The 19153-nt window shown below is 63.0% G+C and overlaps 1 protein-coding gene across 4 annotated transcripts in view; it reads left to right on the top strand.

Annotated features, from left to right (window-relative positions):
- Positions 1-19153, top strand: part of RASA3 (RAS p21 protein activator 3) — an 88408-nt gene that overhangs the window by 63172 nt on the left and 6083 nt on the right. For all 4 annotated transcript variants that reach the window (XM_024752658.1, XM_024752659.1, XM_024752661.1 and 1 more), the window contains 17 exons: positions 2181-2261; positions 2587-2659; positions 3249-3325; positions 4069-4173; positions 5281-5437; positions 5734-5882; positions 6423-6537; positions 7210-7284; positions 7906-8029; positions 8358-8464; positions 9257-9334; positions 10769-10846; positions 11301-11374; positions 12123-12229; positions 12584-12666; positions 17722-17930; positions 18066-18169. In XM_024752658.1, coding sequence (XP_024608426.1) covers positions 2181-2261; positions 2587-2659; positions 3249-3325; positions 4069-4173; positions 5281-5437; positions 5734-5882; positions 6423-6537; positions 7210-7284; positions 7906-8029; positions 8358-8464; positions 9257-9334; positions 10769-10846; positions 11301-11374; positions 12123-12229; positions 12584-12666; positions 17722-17930; positions 18066-18169 — 1796 coding nt within the window. The remainder of the gene's footprint in view (positions 1-2180; positions 2262-2586; positions 2660-3248; positions 3326-4068; positions 4174-5280; positions 5438-5733; positions 5883-6422; positions 6538-7209; positions 7285-7905; positions 8030-8357; positions 8465-9256; positions 9335-10768; positions 10847-11300; positions 11375-12122; positions 12230-12583; positions 12667-17721; positions 17931-18065; positions 18170-19153) is intronic.

A 19153-nucleotide genomic window follows, 5' to 3' on the forward strand; every position in this document is an offset into this window, starting at 1 on the left:
TCCTCCCATGCGTGACCCACCCGCTGTCCCTGTGGCTGTCAGGACCCCGAGCCCCCGGGGGCTTCTCAGGGTGTCAGCCCCTTGCACAAGCTCTTGGCTGGCTCAGGGTTCTGTGCCTGTCCCTGGAAACGTGCCTGAAGATACTTGTTTAGTGACGAGTTAGTTCACAGAGGGAGGAAGATGACCCAGGACCAGGTTATAGCAGGGAGAGAAGTGCAGAAATTCCAGAAAGAAGAGTGAAAGGAGAAAGAGTTGAAAAGATTCACTAAAGTCCCTGAGGGCCAGCCTGTGTAGCGGGGTGGAACACAGTGGTGGAGAAATGGAGAGAGAAGGGGCCACATGCTCCAGGGAGCAGGAACGGGGGAGACGGGCCCTCGCCCTGAGAGAAGAGGTCCCGTAACGCGTCAGGACCACCAGGCTCCCAAGAGGGGCGGCAGCCGCCCAGGCCAGCTGGCGTGCAGGAGTGAGTGAGGAGGCAGGGCACTCAGATCCTCGGCATCCAAGTATGGGGTTAGGGCTCTGCTTCCGGCCAGGATGGGACAGGGGGCCTCACCCCTCTCCCGCCACAAAGGACTAAGGAGCTGACGCCGTGTGAGCCAGCCGTGCAGGTGGAGGGCGATCGGCCCCCAAGTGGGGAAACAGACAAGGTCGCCGCAGGCCAGCTTTTGTCCTGGAGGTGCATCGGCGACATGGCCAGCAAGGCGTCCCCAGCAGGGCCCAAGGCGGGTTAGGCGATGGAAGCTGGGGTGTCAAGGCCACCGTGGGCACGTTCTGCAGGGGAGGGGACCTTGTGGCACTCCCCAGACCTGCGCCAACGAGCAAGGTGGAGTCCCTCAGGGCTGGGCAGGCGAGGGGGCAAAGGGGCGACGGGGCCATAGAGCTGGGGGTCATTCGAGTTTCCACCAGCCCAGTGGAGAGCCTGCGCTCACTCCGGCCCTCAGCACGGACTCCAGGGGCCACACCGGGCGGTCGGGCCACGCTGTCCCCGAACAAGGCTGCTGGCACCTCCCGGACAGAGCCGCAGACGAGAATTGCTCTCCAGACAAGAGACCCCAACCACTGACGGCACGGATGAGCCCAGAATCCGGGCACCAGCGACGTGAAGTTCACAGCGCCCAGCGTCCAGCCAGAAGCGGGAGCAGGAGCTGTCCAGCAACAGCCCAGGGTGAAGGCGCAGGAGTGACAAGGGCGGTCCAAGAGCCGGAGTGACTGCGGTCCAGAACCCGAAGGGGGCCAGGCGCCGGGGCGGTCAGCAGAGTGAAGCCTGAGACGGGGTCTCCCGGCCCGAGAGGTGCGTTGCAGGCAATACCCGGCCTAGGGCTCTAAGCCCCTGGGGTGTCAGGCCCTCAGGTCCCCACCAATAACACAGACTTCACCACAGTTCCTACCTGGCAGGCCGGGCCGGGCGGACCTCTCTCGAGCTCCCAGGAAGGGAGGGCAGGGGCTTCGCTCAGGAAATCTCCACTGTGGACAAAGAGTGTCAGCTGCCGGATCAGGAGACAAAGGGTGTTGCGGCCCCCAAGCCTGCAGCCACTGCAGCTGCCCCCACGGCGCCCCTGAGGGGACTCCGGCTGGGAAAGCACAGGACGCCGGCCCCAGAGAGCTGAGGTGCACGTCAAAGGAACGATTCCAGGAACCCAGACTCCTGTACCTCACCACACATAGAGAAGCGCTACATTCCTTAACTGGAGATGTCGGGTTTTCTTTCATTAACAGTAATCTTTTGATGTTCCGACTACCTGGTCTTTGTTGCAGAAGCTCCTGTATATCCTGGCTTCCCCCTCCCCCGACCTCTTCAGAGGAGTCCCTCCGAGCCCTCTGAGACGCTGCGTCCCGGGCTTGAATCCTCAGAAAGTCCACCAAATAAAACAAGTCTCAACAATATTTGTTGTGCGTTTTTTTTGCAGTCGACACCAGCAACATGTCCTCCGCAGCCGGGCTGCTTTTCCCTTTTCCCCGGTTGCACGCACACCTTCTCCTGCCTCCAGATGTCTCATGACTGCTGACCAGCGCGTCCATCTCTGTTTATGAGATGGGAGCCCCTGGGAAGCACTTTGCAGGGACTCTGAGCTCTTGGCCTGAGAGCTGTTGAGACAGCTGCCCTCCCGGACCCCAGGGTGGCCTCGAGAGACGGCCCGCTGGCCTTGGGTCCCCTCCTGACCTCCCACTTCTTTCCTCAGCATCCTCGAGTGCCAGGGCCTCCCCATCGTGAACGGGCAGTGTGACCCCTACGCCACGGTGACCCTGGCGGGACCGTGCAGGCAAGTACAGCCTCGGCTGGGGGGGGAGGGCGAGGTCGGATTCCCCCCTCGGGAGAGCAGGTGAGCCAGACGAGGGTGTGCGACTTTAACGTCCTTTTGTTTCCTTTACTGCCTAGAGTTGCTTTGTAAAAAGAGCGTTTCTGAGCTTCACGTGGGGTATCTTTGGCTCAGTAAAGGGCCCTGATTTGCATACCATCTGGGGTTAGAGACAAACAGACCCGCCCATAGGCCACATGACGTGCGTGCTGGGTGGCCCAGCCTCAGATGAGAGATTCGGCATCAACAGTGTTTGTTTTCCACCCCGATCTTCCCCCCTTGATTACAGGTCGGAAGCAAAGAAGACAAAAGTGAAAAAGAAGACAAACAACCCCCAGTTTGACGAAGTGTTTTACTTTGAGGTTGGTGTTTCAGTGGCACAAATGCAGTTGAAACGCACACCCCAGGGTCTTTGGCAGAAAGACCCTCAGTCGCTTACTTCTGAGAGTTCTGGGGTGCTGTCCCCCCACGTGAAGACCCCTCCTGCCCTGCAGCTCGAATTCCTAGGAACTGCCCTTCCTTCCCTGGGCAGAAAGGCTGTTTGTTGCTTCCAGCATGACCCGGTTTTGAGTTGAATGCTGAAAAATTAATACTTGCCGGATTATCAAGACATTGATTTTTTGTCTGGTTGGTTTGGTTTGGGGTTTCTTGGTATTTGCCCGCCCCACCCAGTCTTCCCTGAGCAGTGGAGGGAGGCTTGTTTCACTGGAAGTAGTGAGGGTCTTAAGGCAGAAGGGGAAGTACATGCTGATGAGAGCCCCCGGCTGCCCCTCAGAACGCGAACCACCAGCAGGACGGTGGCGTGGGGGCCGCGGCCCCGGTGACGCGCAGGTGGCCGTTCTCGCCCCGCAAGGGCGGGCACAGATGAGCACGAGGGGGCCTGGCTCCCAGTGCAGGGAGAGCGGGCAGCCAGGGGCAGCAGAGGCCTGACGCTCTCCCTCCGGCCCCCAGGTGACCAGGCCCTGCAGCTACAACCGCAAGTCCCACTTCGACTTCGAGGACGAGGACGTGGACAAGCTGGAAATCCGGTGAGCGCGGGAGGCGCTTGGGGTCGAGGTTCCGGCTCGGCGGGGCGGCCTGACTTCCTCTAACACTGGGGAGTGGATGGAAAGGAACTTCCGTTTTCTGGATTATTTTAACGCGAGGATGTTGGGTGGTGGCGAAAGGGCAAAGGTGGTGTGTGTTCGCTTTGCAGTATCTTCCGCCAGCTTGAAGGGCGAAGGCTCCGAGCCCCTCTGTGTGTGCAAGGCCCGGCCTGGCTCGCGGTCCCACTGCTTCGGGGGCCTCGCTGTGCCAGGTCGCAGCGTCCACTGGGGGACTCACCAGCCCTCTTGCTGCGCTGGCCGCAGCACCGCCCCCATGTTAGGGGACAGGTCATGAGCCTGAGGCTGGGGTGACCGCATTAGGTCTGATGGGCCCTGCTCACGAGAACCCTAGGGATTCTCCAGATTTGACATCACTTAAAATCCGCTCTCCTGTGGGTCAGGGTTTCCCGAGGCGCCTGAGGTTCGGAAGCTCAGAGGGGGCAGAATCAGGTCCCTCCCGCGAGCCCGGCCTCGAGCAGTGACAGGCATGGGGGTGGGGCTCCGGGCAGGTGGGCTTGTCCCTCCAAGGGCCTGAACTGCCCGACCTCACACTCCAGCCATGCTCAGTGTGGCCTTCATGCCCCGTCCCGTCCTGCCCCGGGTTCTCTGGGGAGAGCTCGGGGGCGCGGGGACCCCGCCCCTCCTCGCCGCCCGGTAAGAGGCCCTGCACAACTGCTGTTTTCTAGGGTGGACCTCTGGAACGCCAGCAACTTGAAGTTTGGGGACGAGTTTCTGGGGGAGCTGAGGATCCCGCTAAAGGTGCTGCGGCAGTCCAGCCCCCACGAGGCCTGGTGAGGGCACCCGGGGCCCCGCAGCGGCCTCCACACGGAAGGGGGCCGTGCCAGCCGTGCCCCGTCTCACTCAAAACCCTCGCGTGTCCCGGAGACCACCGTCCTGCGCCCCCTCTCCCTACCTCATCTCCAGGGCGCCCGGTTCCCTTTCACCAGGGCTTCCAGGTCACATCGCGTGACACAGAGCAGGTGCCAGTCTCGGCCGCTCCGGCCCCAGACTGGCTTCACTCCCCACGGCCCCGCAACAGACGCTTGGGCGGGGGCAGGTGCCCGCACCCCACGCCACACAGAGCCCTGCATGCCTGCAGACCCGGGTGGGTAAAATTTGGGTTGTGCCCTGGGGAAACTGGAATTCTTGATTCAGTGCCCCAGGCGACCCTGCGACGGGGCTGTGACGGGCGGCCCCAGTGGCCAGCGCCTCAGCCCACAGTGCGCCGCCCGGCACGTGCGCTCAGAGCCGCCGGCTGCGCCGGGAGAGGGAGAGCGTCTGTCAGGAGGACTGCTGGGTGCCTGTGTGCCCGGGGCCGCCCGCCCTGCAGCACACGCGCAGCCCCCGGCGTGCACTTATGAGGGTGATTCCCCCCAGGCTCCGCTCAGGGCTGGCCGCCGTCGGGTGTCAGTCTTCAGGGGAAAGTTATTTTGCCGCAGTTTCCTAAACTGCTCGTGACCCCTTCCCCTGTCACACCTGTTCCCCCCACCCTCCCTCTTCCCCACCCCAGCGTCTGAGTCTGTGGCTCAGTGTGACCAGCACAAAGTACACAGTGTGGGGGATGCCCATGCAGACGCTGCGGGGGTGTCAGATGGGGGACCCCCCAGGTGCAGGGACCCTGCGGGGGTAGCCCTGCGGGGGTGTCAGATGGGAGACCCCCCAGGTGCCCGGACCCTGCGGGGGTGTCAGATGGGGGACCCCCCAGGTGCAGGGACCCTGCGGGGGTGTCAGGTTGGGGCCACTGAGGCAGAGGGACTTAAGCAGGGTGTCCTGCAGAATCTCCCGAGTCCCCTTGCCTCAGACCCCGACACAGCCTGTGATGGGAGGACCACCCAAGCGGGGTCCCTGGGGGAGCTGCTGCCTCAAACTGCCTTGTTTGTCTGTGTGTCCTGCACCAGGTACTTCCTTCAGCCCCGGGACAACGGCAGTAAGAGCCTGAAGCCGGAAGACCTGGGGTCGTTGCGCTTGAACGTGGTTTACACGGAAGACCACGTCTTCTCCTCCGACTACTATAGCCCCCTGCGGGACCTGCTTCTGCGGTCGGCGGACGTGGAGGTACCTGCGTGGCTCGCACACCATAGCCCCCACCTTGGGCCTGCCGTGTGTTCGGGGCCATCTGGGTCTCCCTCTGCTGGGGAAGGGAGCCCTCACGTCCCCCGCAGCAAGAGCCACAGGACCCGGCATGGCCCACGCCTGGCGCTCTGTCTGACAGTGACCCCAGGGTCATGGCCCTCTGCTCACCGGCCCCGGTGCCGTGTGTGGGTGCGGGGTGGGAGGCGCAGACCCGCCGGGCGCACGCAAAGCAGGGGGCTGGGCCTGGGGCTCGCCTCCTTCATGCCCTGTCTCCCTAGCCCGTCTCAGCGTCTGCGGCCCACATCCTGGGCGAGGTCTGCAGGGAGAAGCAGGAGGCGGCCGTCCCGCTGGTGCGGCTCTTCCTACACTACGGCCGGGTGGTGCCCTTCATCAGTGCCATCGCCAGTGCCGAGGTCCGGAGGACCCAGTGAGTGCCAAGCGCGCCCCGAGACCCTCCGGGGGTCCGGCCTGTTCAGGGGCTGGACGGGGGTCCGGTCGGCCAGAGGAAGCCACACGGTCAGGGTTCCTTCAGAGACACACTTGCTCTTCTAAAAATGCACCTTTTCTCCTGGGAACTGGGAGGCACGTGGCACGGAGCGGTGAGCGGGGCACCGGGTGCCTCGGGGGCGGCTCCGTTCCTGAGGCTGGGCCCGCGGGCCTTCCGGGGAGGTGGGTTCGGCTGGGAGTGGCTCCCTGGGACTGTTGGCTCAGAAAGATCCAGAGCGTGCCCTGCTGGAGGTGTCATTGGGCCTTGCCTCCCGTGCTGACCCCAGGCCCTGAGGAGCAGAGGAGGCCCTCAAAGCGCAGGGTGGGGGGCGCACGGCTGCTGCGCCCTGGGGACCCGGCGGTGGCCGCGGTGGGTTTGTTACACGGCAGGCAGGCCCAGGGCTCAGGCCCCCACTGCGAGGCTTCAGTCAGGTGGCCTCCCTGCCCCCTGGATGCCTCCCTATCCGACACTGTTTTCCAGGGATCCCAATACCATCTTCCGAGGAAACTCGCTGACGTCCAAGTGCATTGACGAGACGATGAAGCTGGCGGGGATGCACTACCTGCACGTCACCCTGAAGCCCACCATAGAGGAGGTGAGGGGGGCGCTGCCGGAGGGCCAGAGAGTCCCGAGGGAAGGCCCTGCCCCCGCCTAAGCCCAGAACTGTGGCTTCCGTGTCAGCTTCTCCCCGGCTTCCCAAGGGGACCTTCTGAGCATCCCAGAAGCTTCCTTGTTTTCTCAAATTAGAAAAATACTTAAGCAAGTCCATCATTCCGCTAAGACAGAATGACACGCAAGAGAAAAACTGCTTCTTCCGAGGACGCCTCCTCCCCCGAATCCGCGAGGCCAGAGAGACAGCCCTGCTGCTGTCCCCCCCCACCCCAAACCCCTGCCCCGGTCAGACACCCTGGGAGGAGTGATCCTCCATCTCTTACTGACACCTTCCTGGGAGGGAGTGTTTCCCCCAGAACAGTTTCACCAAAAAGCAGGTCCTTTGCGGTCCTTGAGGTCCTTTGAGGGAATTGGAAGTAGATTCTGGTTTGATCTGTGAGCCAAACCCTGAGAGCACTTTGAGGTAAAACGTTAATGAACTGGTGAAGCCTCATCCCGTGTCAGCCGCCGCGCTGCAGTCTCGAGAAGGACCGCCCCTCCTAGGCCAGGCCTCAAGCTGCCCCTCCTGGACCAGGCCCGCCTCGCCTGCCGTGACCCCGCCCACCTGGGCTCCAGGCTTGGCTCACGTACTGCGTGTCTTCAACGCCCTCCGCAGATCTGTCAGAGTCACAAGTCCTGTGAGATCGACCCTGTGAGGCTGAAGGACGGTGAGAGCCTGGAGAGCAACACGGTGAGGCCCGGCTTGCCCTCCAGCGCCTTGGACGCTGCAACCCACGGGATGGTGGGCGGTGGCAGGCGCCTGAGCTGCAGCGGCCTCGGGGGACACCCCCCCCACCCCCGGCGCCAGCCACCACCTCCCCTGCTCTGTGCCCGGCCTGCGCCTCCCGCCACCCATAACTGGCAGCCTCCCATGGGTTGGGGGCGTCTCCCTCAGCTCAGCAAACACAGCTCCCCGACCTGGGCCACCTGTGGCTGCTCCTGGAGCTCTGCCCCAATTTTAAAACAGCTAAGTCCCTGTCTTCATCTTTCCGTGTGGTTTCTTCACGCGAATCATGCCAAGTCTTTGCCTCTAAAGAGCAGAGACCGGTACTGGCATTCGGGAGGTCACATCGCTGCGGGCACTGCCTCTAGGCTGTCGGTCGATGTGGGGGACACAGCGTGCTCCCTTCACCCGCATCCCTGGTTGGTCGCGTGGGTCACTGTGATGGCAGCGTGCCGCTCCTGACCCACGACGGGAAGTCTGTCTTTGCTGCTCTGGGACCCCAGCCTCGCTCTCGCCCCTCCTGGCGGCCGTGGGGCACGGCAGCCCAGGGGAGTCTGGAGCAGACGGCACTGAGCGCCCCCCTTGCAGGAGAACCTACGGCAGTACGTGGACCGCGTCTTCAGCGTCATCACCACGTCGGGGCTGAGCTGCCCCACCGTCATGTGTGACATCTTCTTCTCCCTGCGAGAAGCGGCCGCCAAGCGCTTCCAAGGCGAGTGCTTGTGGCGCCCACACCATGGGGACACCCGCACCCCTCACTGGACGGAGGCCTCCAGGCAGAGACGGACGTTCAGGGCCCTGTAACGAGGGTTCTGACCCCGTAGCCAGTGGGCAGGTTCAGGCACCAGCAAGGGGGCTGCACGGCGGGCAGGGCCCCTGGCTCCTGTCTGCACTCGCCCCTGTGTGAGTTGGGCCCCAGCCCCACCCGGGGGCCACAGCCGAGCTTTGTCCCAGTGGTTCCCAGTTTCTTCCTGGCCCCCGGTTATTCCCTGCGGCTCCAGAAGCCCCGGTGAGTCGCTGTCTCTGTGTCCTGGCCACAGATGACCTGGACGTGAGGTACACGGCCGTGAGCAGCTTCATCTTCCTGAGGTTCTTCGCTCCAGCCATCCTGTCCCCCAACCTCTTCCAGCTCACACCCCACCACACGGTAAGTGAGCGCCTGTCCCGGAAACTAATCAACCAGACCTCCTGACCATCGGTCCCCGGGAGCAGCAGGTGGCCGGGGCAGTTCCCGTGAGCCGAGCCGGGGAGGTGCAGAGGTAGCCCCAGGTGGTGGCTGGGTTGTGGACGTGCCACGTGCCCTTACGTCCTTGTCTCAGGAAGGTTTCAAGACGTTCTGGTCAAAGTTGTGTTGTTAAAACCACTGGATGGTGTGACCAGGGCTTCCTCTGTGGGCTTTTGTTATGACGTTACCCACTGCCCACACACAGCAAGATGGACCATGGATACCAGTCATCATTCAGGCCGTGTGGTCGGCAGATGATTTTTGAGCTCCCACCGTGAAAAGGCCCGAGGCCCGAGCCCTTGCAGAGAGAGTGCCAGGGGCCCACAGTGCCAGGCGGAAAGCCCAGGGTGATGGGCCCATTCCTGGTTTTGCTGGTTTTAAATTAAGCCTGCGAACCGTGTGGAGGGTGAGAGGCCCCCAGGCTGGGTTCCCGGGAGACTCAGGCCCAGGTTCGCCAGGGGGATCCGCTCCTTTGCTGGAAACGTGGGGTCTGGGGTCAGGGGTGGCCTGAGAGCCTGCATTTCAGTAGCTCGCAGCCACCTGGGTTGGAGGGCCCACAGGGACCTCCGAATCCAGCGCCAGCGAGTTCACCTGCTCACTCACGGACGACGCTCGCTCCGTGCAGCTGTTAGGGGTGTCGTTCGTTTTGTCGGCGGCGGTTCTGGGCTCATTCACGACTCAACTGTGAGACCGTCCCCTTCCCGTCTCCGGCAGGACCCGCAGACATCGAGGACGCTGACGCTTGTCTCAAAGACCATTCAGACTCTCGGCAGCCTGTCCAAGTCCAAGTCCGTGAGTCACTGACTTGAGTTCTCTTTTCAACACGAAGGAGGAGGAAGGAGTAGTAGGACGAGGAGCAGGCACTGCCCAGAGTCCCCGCGGGGCCGTGGGGGGGGGCCTCACCACGTGGAGGCGTCCCCTGTGGGCGGTGACCATCCCCTGTGGGCAGAGATGTCCCCTGTGGGTGGTGACCGTCCCCCGTGGGCGATGACTGTCCCCTGTGGGCAGAGGCGTCCCCTGTGGGCGGAGGCGTCCCCTGTGGTCAGTGACCGTCCCCTGTGGGCGATGACCATCCCCTGTGGGCGGTGACTGTCCCCTGTGGGCAATGACCATCCCCCGTGGGCGGTGACCGTCCCCTGTGGGTGGAGACGTCCCCTGTGGGCGGTGATGTCCCCTGTGGTCAGTGACCGTCCCCTGTGCGTCCCCTGTGGGCAGCTAACACTCCCGCTGCCATGTATGGATCCACAAACCATGTCCCCTTGGCTGTAGGGACTGCGTAGCCCTGCCACACAGCCAGGCGTCCTCGGCCTGAGCACCTTAAGGAAGTCGGGGTGCTGCCTGGTGACTGAGGGCTCGTCTACATGGGACCAGCAAGAGCCCCTCCTTCCCTGGGTCTGAGCTCATTTTACCCCATTTGGTGACAAATCTGCGTCTCCCCTTCACGGGGGCGTCCTGGAGACTGACGATGTGCCGGGGCCCCGAGGGTCCACCCCATGACAGCAGCAGCAGTGTGGGCTCTGGGTACCCCGCACACAGGCAGTGACGTGGCCTGTTCCTCAGGGACGGGCCTGTCAGGCTCTGTCTGGAAAGGGTTGAGCCATGACCTACAGGATCACCCCAGCTCTCCCCATTCTGTTCTTTGTGGGGCGGAGTGACCCAGGCTCTCAGCACTGCAGACAAGCAGCCCGCTGCAGGGCAAACGCTCGGCTTTCTCTGAATCCGAGGGACACAAAGCCGTGGGCCAACGCTCTCCTCCATCCGTCAGCCCCAGCGTTTGTCGGCTGGAAGCCCAGATAAACAGGCATCTGCTGGGCTGAGGTCTGCACAGACTCGCTCGTTTTCACACCCAGGGTAGCAAAGTGCCCTCATGCGGACACAGGTCCCCCCGGGTCCCTCTTGCCGCTGCCCCAGCTCCTAGAGGTGAGGACCCCTCCCGTCCCAGCAACCGCGTCTGGGAGCCACGTGCCCGCAAAAGGTGTTGAGTCGTGCATGACGGAGATCTCACCAAGGACCCCGTGTGGTTCGCTTTTTGAACACGGCTTGAGTGGAATCCACCCTGCAGCGTTTGGCAAGCCCCTCCCTGCGGCTGGGGTCGGGGTACTCGGCACCCGGGACAGCATCCACCCCTGCGTGTTTTGCTGTTCAGCGCCCGTGGCCGCACTCCAGATCTTTCAGGTTCGGGCCAGGAGACCTCAGGCCTTCATTAAGTGACCTGTTTCATTTTAGGCCAGTTTTAAGGAATCCTACATGGCTGCATTCTATGAATTTTTCAACGAGCAGAAGTACGCTGATGCAGTGAAAAATGTGAGTGTCGGCGTCAATTAACGCAGACTCGCGGCAGCAGAGGCCGCTGACTCGGTGGGAGGGATCCGGACGGTCGTGGGTGGTTGAACTGAGCGGGAGGCCCCGTGGGGGCAAAACCCGGGGCGGGGGCCAGGGAGGGGAGCCGCGATGGCTTCCAACTCCACGAGGGGAGCAGGTGGACCTCCAGGTGTTACCTGAGGCCTGGCGGCCTCTCAGGAGCAGTAACGGCTATGGGTGCGGCCAGCCCTTCCCGGGAGGGGCCGGGGTTCAGCTCGGGCCGGAAGCGGCTCAGTCTCAACAGAGACAAGACCCCGTGGTCCTCTCAGAGGGACCGTCGCCCGACAACTTGCTTCTCAGGGTCTCCTCCCTCCTCTGGTTCCAGGAGATGCAGGGCACCCAGGCGCTGTTCCTACGAAGGTTTGCCTTTTAACCGTTGGTTTCTTTCCCTCTTCAGTTCCTAGATTTGATCTCGTCCTCCGGGAGAAGAGACCCCAGGAGTGTGCAGCGGCCCATCCTGCTCAAGGAAGGGTAGGGGCAGGAGAGAGGCAGCGTGGGGCTCCCAGGCTGGCTCAGCGCCAAGCAGGCAGCCCTGCCCGTCTGGGGCCTTGGTCCGTCTGGGAGAGATGCCCCAGGGCTGCGCCATGGCGTGTTTTCAGTCCTGTGCCTGTTCCCTGCTGAGGCTGCGAGTGGAGGAATGCCCATCTGGGAGCAGAGTTTGAAGGCGGGGGAGACTGAACAGCCCCCAAATAATCAGAGGCTTCTGCCCGGGTGGCTCCCTCACCCGAGTCCAAGGCCCCCCTGCCCTCCATCAGCCCCTCGCTCCGAAGTTTCCCCCGTCAGGGGCTCAGAATACAGGACGCAGCAGAGAGCAGCTACCTCTCGCCTCCCGTCTTTGCTTGCAGAGCACACCTGCGGGGCTGGGAGCATCTCGTCCGTGTTTTCAGGGTGGGAGGTGAGGGGGGTGCCCTTTGGTGGAGCTCAGTAGACCCATGCTCATCACCAACTTGTAACTTGAAGTTGACACTAGCACAGGAGCTAAACTTTTCAAAAGTAGAGACCTTTGCCTTTTGATTTTTAAATCCTGTCACTTGGAAATAAAATGATAAGATACTGAAATCCCACAGTCTGCTTCGAGTATCACAGGTGCGGCAGTGGCGACCTGTTGTGATTCTGCAGGCTTTGACTTTGTGACTTTGGGCTGCCGGAGCTGGCGGGCCGGGGGGACATGCACCCCGCCCTAAGCCGCTCACCCACCAGCCTGTGCTGTTCACGACAGGTTCATGATTAAGAGAGCACAAGGGCGAAAACGCTTTGGGATGAAGAATTTTAAGAAAAGATGGTTTCGCCTGACAAACCATGAATTCACCTACCAGAAAAGCAAAGGTACCAAGAATAGTTCGCTTTTTATTTGTTCTCACATATTGTATTCCGAGGGACCAGAGCCTTGCCTCGGCCCCCGTGGCGGTACCGGTCGCTTTTCTGGGGTGGGCGGGTCCTTACCCGGGAGGGGGGCACCGAGAGGGCGGCCTGGGCATCGTGGGGAGTAGGGTCTCGGGGTGGACGCTCTTGTCCTGCGTGAGTGGCTCTGATCTAGATCACAGGATGTCCCCATGGAAACGTGGGGTTGGCTTCTCAGGGACCCGGGTCCTGTGGGGGGTGAGTGCGTGAGGCCGGCGTCACCTGCCTTCGAGGGGAGACCGGCCCCGCCTGGCGGCTCACGGGCTCACTCTGCTACAGGGGACCCGCCTCTCTACAGCATCCCCATCGAGAACATCCTGGCGGTGGAGCCGCTGGAAGAGGAGTCCTTCAAGATGAAGAACGTGAGTGCCACCCCATCCCCTTGACCTCGCCGCCGCCCGCGTCCTGCACCTGCTCCCAGACCCTCGTGAGCTGGCAGCCGCAAGGCGCTGCCACGGGGCAGAGAGCTCGACCCTGCCCGCTGGGTCGGCAGGCCCCGCGGGGTTTCTCTAAGACTTTCGGTTTAGATTGAGTCTTGCGTCTACAAGCTCCAAACATAGAGCGAGGGCTGCAGCCCCTCACTGCGAGCGGCTGGCCGTCTGCGCTTGTCCTGTCGGCTGAGCTGAGTCCCCGGCCTCCTCCCGTCTGTCTCCGTGTAAATGTGCGTATGGCTTCTGAACCATGTGTACCTTCAGTGTGTTTCTTAAAGACGAGGACATCCTTTATGTAACTCTGTACAGCTGCCAGCATCAGGACGCCCAACCCGCGCGCAGCGTTACTGCTGAGCCGCCGCCCAGCTGCCCAGTGACATTCTCTAAGCCGTTGTGTGTCCCAGGCCAACACCTGTACTTGGTTCTCTGCTGTCTCCTTAATCCGGGGCATTCCTCAGCCTTTCTCTGTGTTCTGTGGCCTCGGCATTTTTGAAGCAGAAAGGCCAGTGTTTGGAGGTGGCCCTTCGTTTGGGTGTGTCAGGGGGTCAGTGTGGCAGCTTCAAGCGATGCGTTTTGTAGGGACTCCCTCGGACGTGGCACAAGTGCTGGTGACTTGTATCAGGGACCCATGGCCCGGGGTCTGTTGGGGACTCGTGGCCTGGGGTCGGTCGGGGACCTGTGGCCTGGGGTCGGTCGGGGACATGTGGCCCGGGGTGAGTCAGGGACATGTGGCCGGGGGTCTGTCAGGGACATGTGGCCCAGGGTCAGCCGGGGGCCCATGGCCAGGGGTCGGTCGGGGACATGTGGCCCGGGGTCAGCCGGGGGCCCATGGCCAGGGGTCTGTCGGGGACATGTGGCCCGGGGTCGGCCGGGGGCCCATGGCCAGGGGTCGGTCGGGGACATGTGGCCCGGGGTCAGCCGGGGGCCCATGGCCAGGGGTCTGTCGGGGACATGTGGCCCGGGGTCGGCCGGGGGCCCATGGCCAGGGGTCGGTCGGGGACATGTGGCCCGGGGTCAGCCGGGGGCCCATGGCCAGGGGTCTGTCGGGGACATGTGGCCCGGGGTCGGCCGGGGGCCCATGGCCAGGGGTCGGTCGGGGACATGTGGCCCGGGGTCAGCCGGGGGCCCATGGCCAGGGGTCTGTCGGGGACATGTGGCCCGGGGTCGGCCGGGGGCCCATGGCCAGGGGTCGGTCGGGGACATGTGGCCCGGGGTCGGCCGGCGGCCCGTGGCCGGAGGTCAGTCGGGGACACGGGCCCCACTCTGCCCCGTCTTGCTCAGCCTCACGCTTTTTGCTTCTCTTGTCCCTTCGCTGCATCCTGTCGCTTCCTTCTGCCGAGGGCCTTTCTCTCTCCCTGGTGTGTTTTGGGCTGTGAGGCCCCGCCGGGCCCCGTTTCATTCAGGCCGGAGCCCCTCATTGGTGAGACCACGTGGGTGCTCACGTGGCCCGGATCTGGCCGTGGGAGTGGCACGGTTTTCGCTGCCCCTGTAGCTCCCCACTCCGGGTACACGCCGTCCATGCAGTCGGGCCCCATGGAGGTGTCTGTGTCTGCAGGAGCCCACGCATGGCCTGACCAGCAGGAGTGAGCAGCTGCCACCGGTCATTTCAAAGTCAGACTTTGGGCGGAGGCTCTGGGGGACCCTCCCATGAGGTTCGCCTCTGCTGACCATCCAGATGCTTGCAGACAGCTTGGGGAACCCCCGCTTTGCGTTCACTTCCCGACACTGTGGGCACCATGGTGGAGGGGGGCTGGGGGGACGGTGCCTGAGTTCTCGTCGCCGAGCACCTCCGAACGCTGGGGAGGAGAAAACACTCCTGCCCACCCCCCGCCATCACCGCCGTGTCCCCTCCTGTCCCCTCCGAGGGGGAGTACAGGGTTCCCACCGGGTGCCAGGACGACTCTGCTCTCCAAGGGGTGGTCTCGTGGGGAAGTCCCCTGCAGCCTCGCGCGGCCACTGGGGGGCGATGGCCTTGCGTCCCACCTCCCCAGGCCGCCAGCCCGTAGCCCGATCTGAGGGCTTTTCTGGGTTGTCTGTTTTCATTAGAAAATCTGCGCGCTTAGGTCCTGTTTCTCCCAAGTCTGTTCCCATTTCTCTTTCTCTGTTCCTAATTTTCTAAATATTTTTTATATTTTTCAGTTTCGTCAGATATATTTTGTATAAGTCACATGCGATCTTTTTTGAAGGAAGGTGGGGCTGTAAATAATAACTAAGAGTTAAAACTTCAAATCCTCCAAATTCTTCCCTAGTCTTCCAGCTTTAAAGAGACCCCAGCCTGTGGCCGGGGCCGAGGGTGACTGGCGGCATGGGCTCCACACCCAGGGGCCGTGGGCGGAGCCTCCCTCAGGAGTGCGGGCAGCTCCCCAGCGTCCCAGACTGGGCACCTCTTCTCTGTGGCTCTCCCTCCTGTCCTGAGGCTGCAGTGGTTGGAGGGATGGCGCCATCGGCCGGGGTCTCCCTGAGGGTGATGGTGGCAGGGACGTCCCTTCCACAGATAGGCAGAGCAGGTGGGACCCTCGCGGCTGGGGGGTCAGCCCCTCAAGCCCTCCGCTGCAGATGACGGCTGTCCCCAGGGTGGTTGCCGGGCGAGGCAAACGGCAGATGAGACTCCACGCGATTCATTCCCCTTGTGACGCGTTGACTTGGAATGTTTTATTCAGGGGAAGGTCCAGTCGGGCAGAACCGGGCAGAAGCCTAACCGAGGGTAATAATTTGGAATCCTTTGCACAAAGGGACACCTTGCTTTAAGGAGGAGGGAGGTCTTCTCGGGAGATCAACCCTGTTTAAGGCTCTTCACTTCAACGTTCAGACAAATTCCTGCCCTTACTCTGAAGAGCTGCGGCTGGGGGCCTTAGCGGGGCCAGGCCCTGGGCGTCCGCGCTCTCCCGAGGTCACTGAGAGCCGTCTCCCCCGATGGCCGTCCCGAGGAGGGGTCACGATGCTGACCCAGAGCTCACACCCGTGCGTGGGGGCGGAGCCCGGCCCAGACCGTGCGGCCCCAGAGCCTGGACGTGCTCCACGCCGCCACAGCCCCGGCCTCCCCTCCTGTGTTTCACGTCGCCACCCTGCCCTGCTGCCCTCGAGCCCCCTCCCGGCCCCGGGAGCCCCGGTGTCTCTGTGGGTCACGCGCTCCCGGCTCACGGACCCCCGAAGAGTCGGGCTTGCCCCCGAGACCCGACCGGCCGCCAGCCTCCTTCCCCGTCCTCGCGTCCGTCTGCCTTGCGCTTCCGGTTTCAGCAGGTGCCCACAGCCGCACTGGGTCTGTCTGTCCGGCCCCACGGCCTCAGAGGGTTAGGACGCTCGCTGGACGGACGGTCGGAGACGGCAGCTGCGCTCGCCCCGCGCTGGCTCCCGACCTTGGCGCCTGGTCCTGCCCCAGGACAACTTGAGGCCATGTTTTGGGCCGGCAGATGGCCCCGTGGCAGGTGCGGGCGGGTTTCTGGACGTGAGGGAGGTTAGCACCCTTGACCTGCCCCCTTGGTGGGCAGCGTCCTGCCGTGTGTGTCTCTGCACGGCACCTCCCACCCCTCCCCCAGATGGGGCTGGGGACGCTGTGCTCTCAGCCGGTGGCCTTCCCGACGACCACGGAGGGACAGAGTGTGGAAAATACCCCGGAAGCAGCCGTGAGCTGCTTCGCTCCGTCAGGGCTACAGTGATTCCCGAATTTCAGGATCCTTTTCTCATCGGCCTGTGCTTTCCCGCTGCCTTACCCAGAGGCGGCTTCCACGTGCTAACTACCAGGCCAACGTCCTCTTCCATTTGTGAGACGTCTTTGAAGGCCTGTGGTGTGCCGGGCCCTGGCGGAGGGGCCAGCCTGTGAGGACGATCGGAGCAGAGCGCTCCCTCCAAGGCCTTCCCTCCGTCGGGGATCGCAGACACGTGCAGATCATGCAGTCTGAGGCCTGTGTGACGGTGCACGTGTGGGTGGGGTGGGGCTGGGGGGAGCCTTGGCTGTTCACTCCGGAACTTGGGCCCAGGCCCCTCCCAGACTCCTTCGAATCCTGTTCGTCCTCCGGGCACACCGCCCCACCTTGCAAAAGGCCTCCGTGGACTTTGACGTCCCGACTCCTGGCCTCCCACATGCCCTCTGCCAAGTCCAGCCTGACAGCCTCCCAGGGCTCAGGGCTGCCGACCTCCCTGCCCTTCTGTGTGCAGCCGGGCCTGCGTCTGCTGGGAGCACCTGCCCCTCGCTGCCCCCAGGGCCTTTGCACCTCCCGTCCCCTGCTGCCTGCTTTCCCCACTGAGCTTAATTAACTCTGCATCGCCCGTCTGATCGCAGCTGGGGGATCGTCTGTCTCGAGGGCTCCCTCCTGACCCTCCTTTTGGCCTCCTCCTCCCCCCTCACAGCCCCCGTGCTTTGTGTTCACTCTTGTCTTTCTTGCTGGCTGGGAGCTCACGAGAGCAGAAACTGTGTTTGGGCCGCTGTGTCCCCAGGACCTAGGACAGTGCCTGGTACTCAGGAATGTTTGTTGAGTGAATAACAAATAGGAAAGGCAGTGGAGGCTCCGAGAGGCCTCACGGGGGAAGTAACATCTGCCTGGAAGGAGGGGTCCCTGGAGTGGTCAGTCTTGCGGGGGGGAGTACATTTCAGATGGACAACAGCACATGCAAAGGCCCCGAGGCAAGTATGGGGATGCAGACGGGAGAGTGGGCAGGGTGTGCTATGGCGTCTTGTACAAAGCCCATCCCGCCCAAAGACGAAGGAGGCCGAGGAGCCAGCGCGTCTGTGTGACGGCCACGTCCCAGTTCACGTGTCCTGGTGCAAGTGGTGCAGCGCCTTTGCTTTTCCAGGGGGACCCCAAGGCCCCCGAAAGGCAGCGCCCTGGCCCGGGTGACCGGGGCTGACCCCGCCGAGCCGCGCAGCCTCCTGTGTCCCCGCTCTGCCCCCACTCGGCCCCAGGCTGGTTGGCGTGGACAAGAGTGGCCCTCGCAGTTCAGGCAGGAGGCCCTGCCGTGGAGCCCCCTGAGCCTGCCCTTGCCCCTCAGATGTTCCAGGTCATCCAGCCCGAGCGGGCACTGTACATCCAGGCCAACAACTGCGTGGAGGCCAAGGCCTGGATCGACATCCTCACCAAGGTGAGCCAGTGCAACCAGAAGCGCCTGGCCGTCTACCACCCGTCCGCCTACCTGAACGGCCACTGGCTGTGCTGCAGGGCCTCCTCGGACACAGCCGCTGGCTGCTCCCCCTGCACCAGGTAGGTTGTGACTGGTACCCCAGCCCGGGGCGGGGATAAGTGCGGGGTGGGGCCCCCATCTTTAGTGACCTTTAAATAGCCACCGCCACAACTGACCCCTCCTCCTCTCCGCCCGCCCGCGCGGTGTCTGGGCAGCGGCCTCCCAGCCAACATCCAGCTGGACATCGACGGGGACCGAGAGACTGAGCGCATCTACTCTCTCTTCAGCTTGTACATGAGCAAACTCGAGAAGATGCAAGGTGAGGCGGGGCGGGCGGGGGTGAGCCCTGGGGGCCGCCAGGGGCTGCGCGCGGTGTCATCGTTTATGGCGCCGACGGGGAAAACGTTCTGCAGGTTGAGTGGCTACTGGGGGGCAGTTACTTGGATAACAGGTTCTATGGATAGTTTTAAGATGGGATTTAGCTTGCAACCTCTGAACTGCCAAATTCTTGAGAAGATCCTATGTCTTAATAACCTCCCATGCCTCCAAACAAGGAGTTTCATTCTTGGGTGTTTTCCAGAGGGACGTGTGCACGTGTGTGTGTGTGTGTGCGCTTGTGCCCCTGCCCGGCAGCTCCAGGCGTATCTACGCAACTTGGTTTTCCCGCATCCATTGCTCTCCATGCCCTGCAGAATGAAGCAGTGTAGGTGGGGCAAGTCAGGAGACCAGGGGGGCGCTTGGGCTGTAGCAGGAGAGGCAGATGCAAGACGAGCTGGGGGGCGGTGAGCTGTTTGACCCTGCACTGGGGCTGGCACTTCTCAGAGCTGCTGTTAGAGATTCTGTGGTGGGCCCTGCAGCCCCCTCAGAAGGTGCCTGGAAACAAGCCTGTTGGACTCTTTTCCTTTTCGTCTCCTGGTCAGTTGTGGGGCCACAGCCTGGAGGGTACTTTAGCCATGCCTTGGTGAGCACGCAGCTGCCCGCCCATGTTCTCCAGACCCCCCGCCTCCCTCTCTGCCCCAGCACCACGCGGCAGACCCCTGTGCCTTTGCCCCTGATGTGCCCCTCATCTGGCTGACGCCGTGTGTCCTGTGGGGGCCCCTCCCGAGCTTATCCTGCGCCCCCTGCGGACAGCCTGTGCTGATCTCTGTCATTACGATGATACCCTCTCAGATCTGTTCACCAGCGACACATGACCTTGAGAGGAGAGGCAGGTGTCATTCATCCCGGTGCCTAGCACACAGGAGGGACTCAGTACCTGTTTGCTGGATGAGTGGATGGATGGGTGGATGGATGGGTGGATGCG

This window comes from Neophocaena asiaeorientalis, unplaced genomic scaffold (genome assembly GCF_003031525.2).
Source record: "Neophocaena asiaeorientalis asiaeorientalis breed wild unplaced genomic scaffold, Neophocaena_asiaeorientalis_V1.1 scaffold825, whole genome shotgun sequence".
Lineage (NCBI taxonomy): Eukaryota > Metazoa > Chordata > Mammalia > Artiodactyla > Phocoenidae > Neophocaena > Neophocaena asiaeorientalis.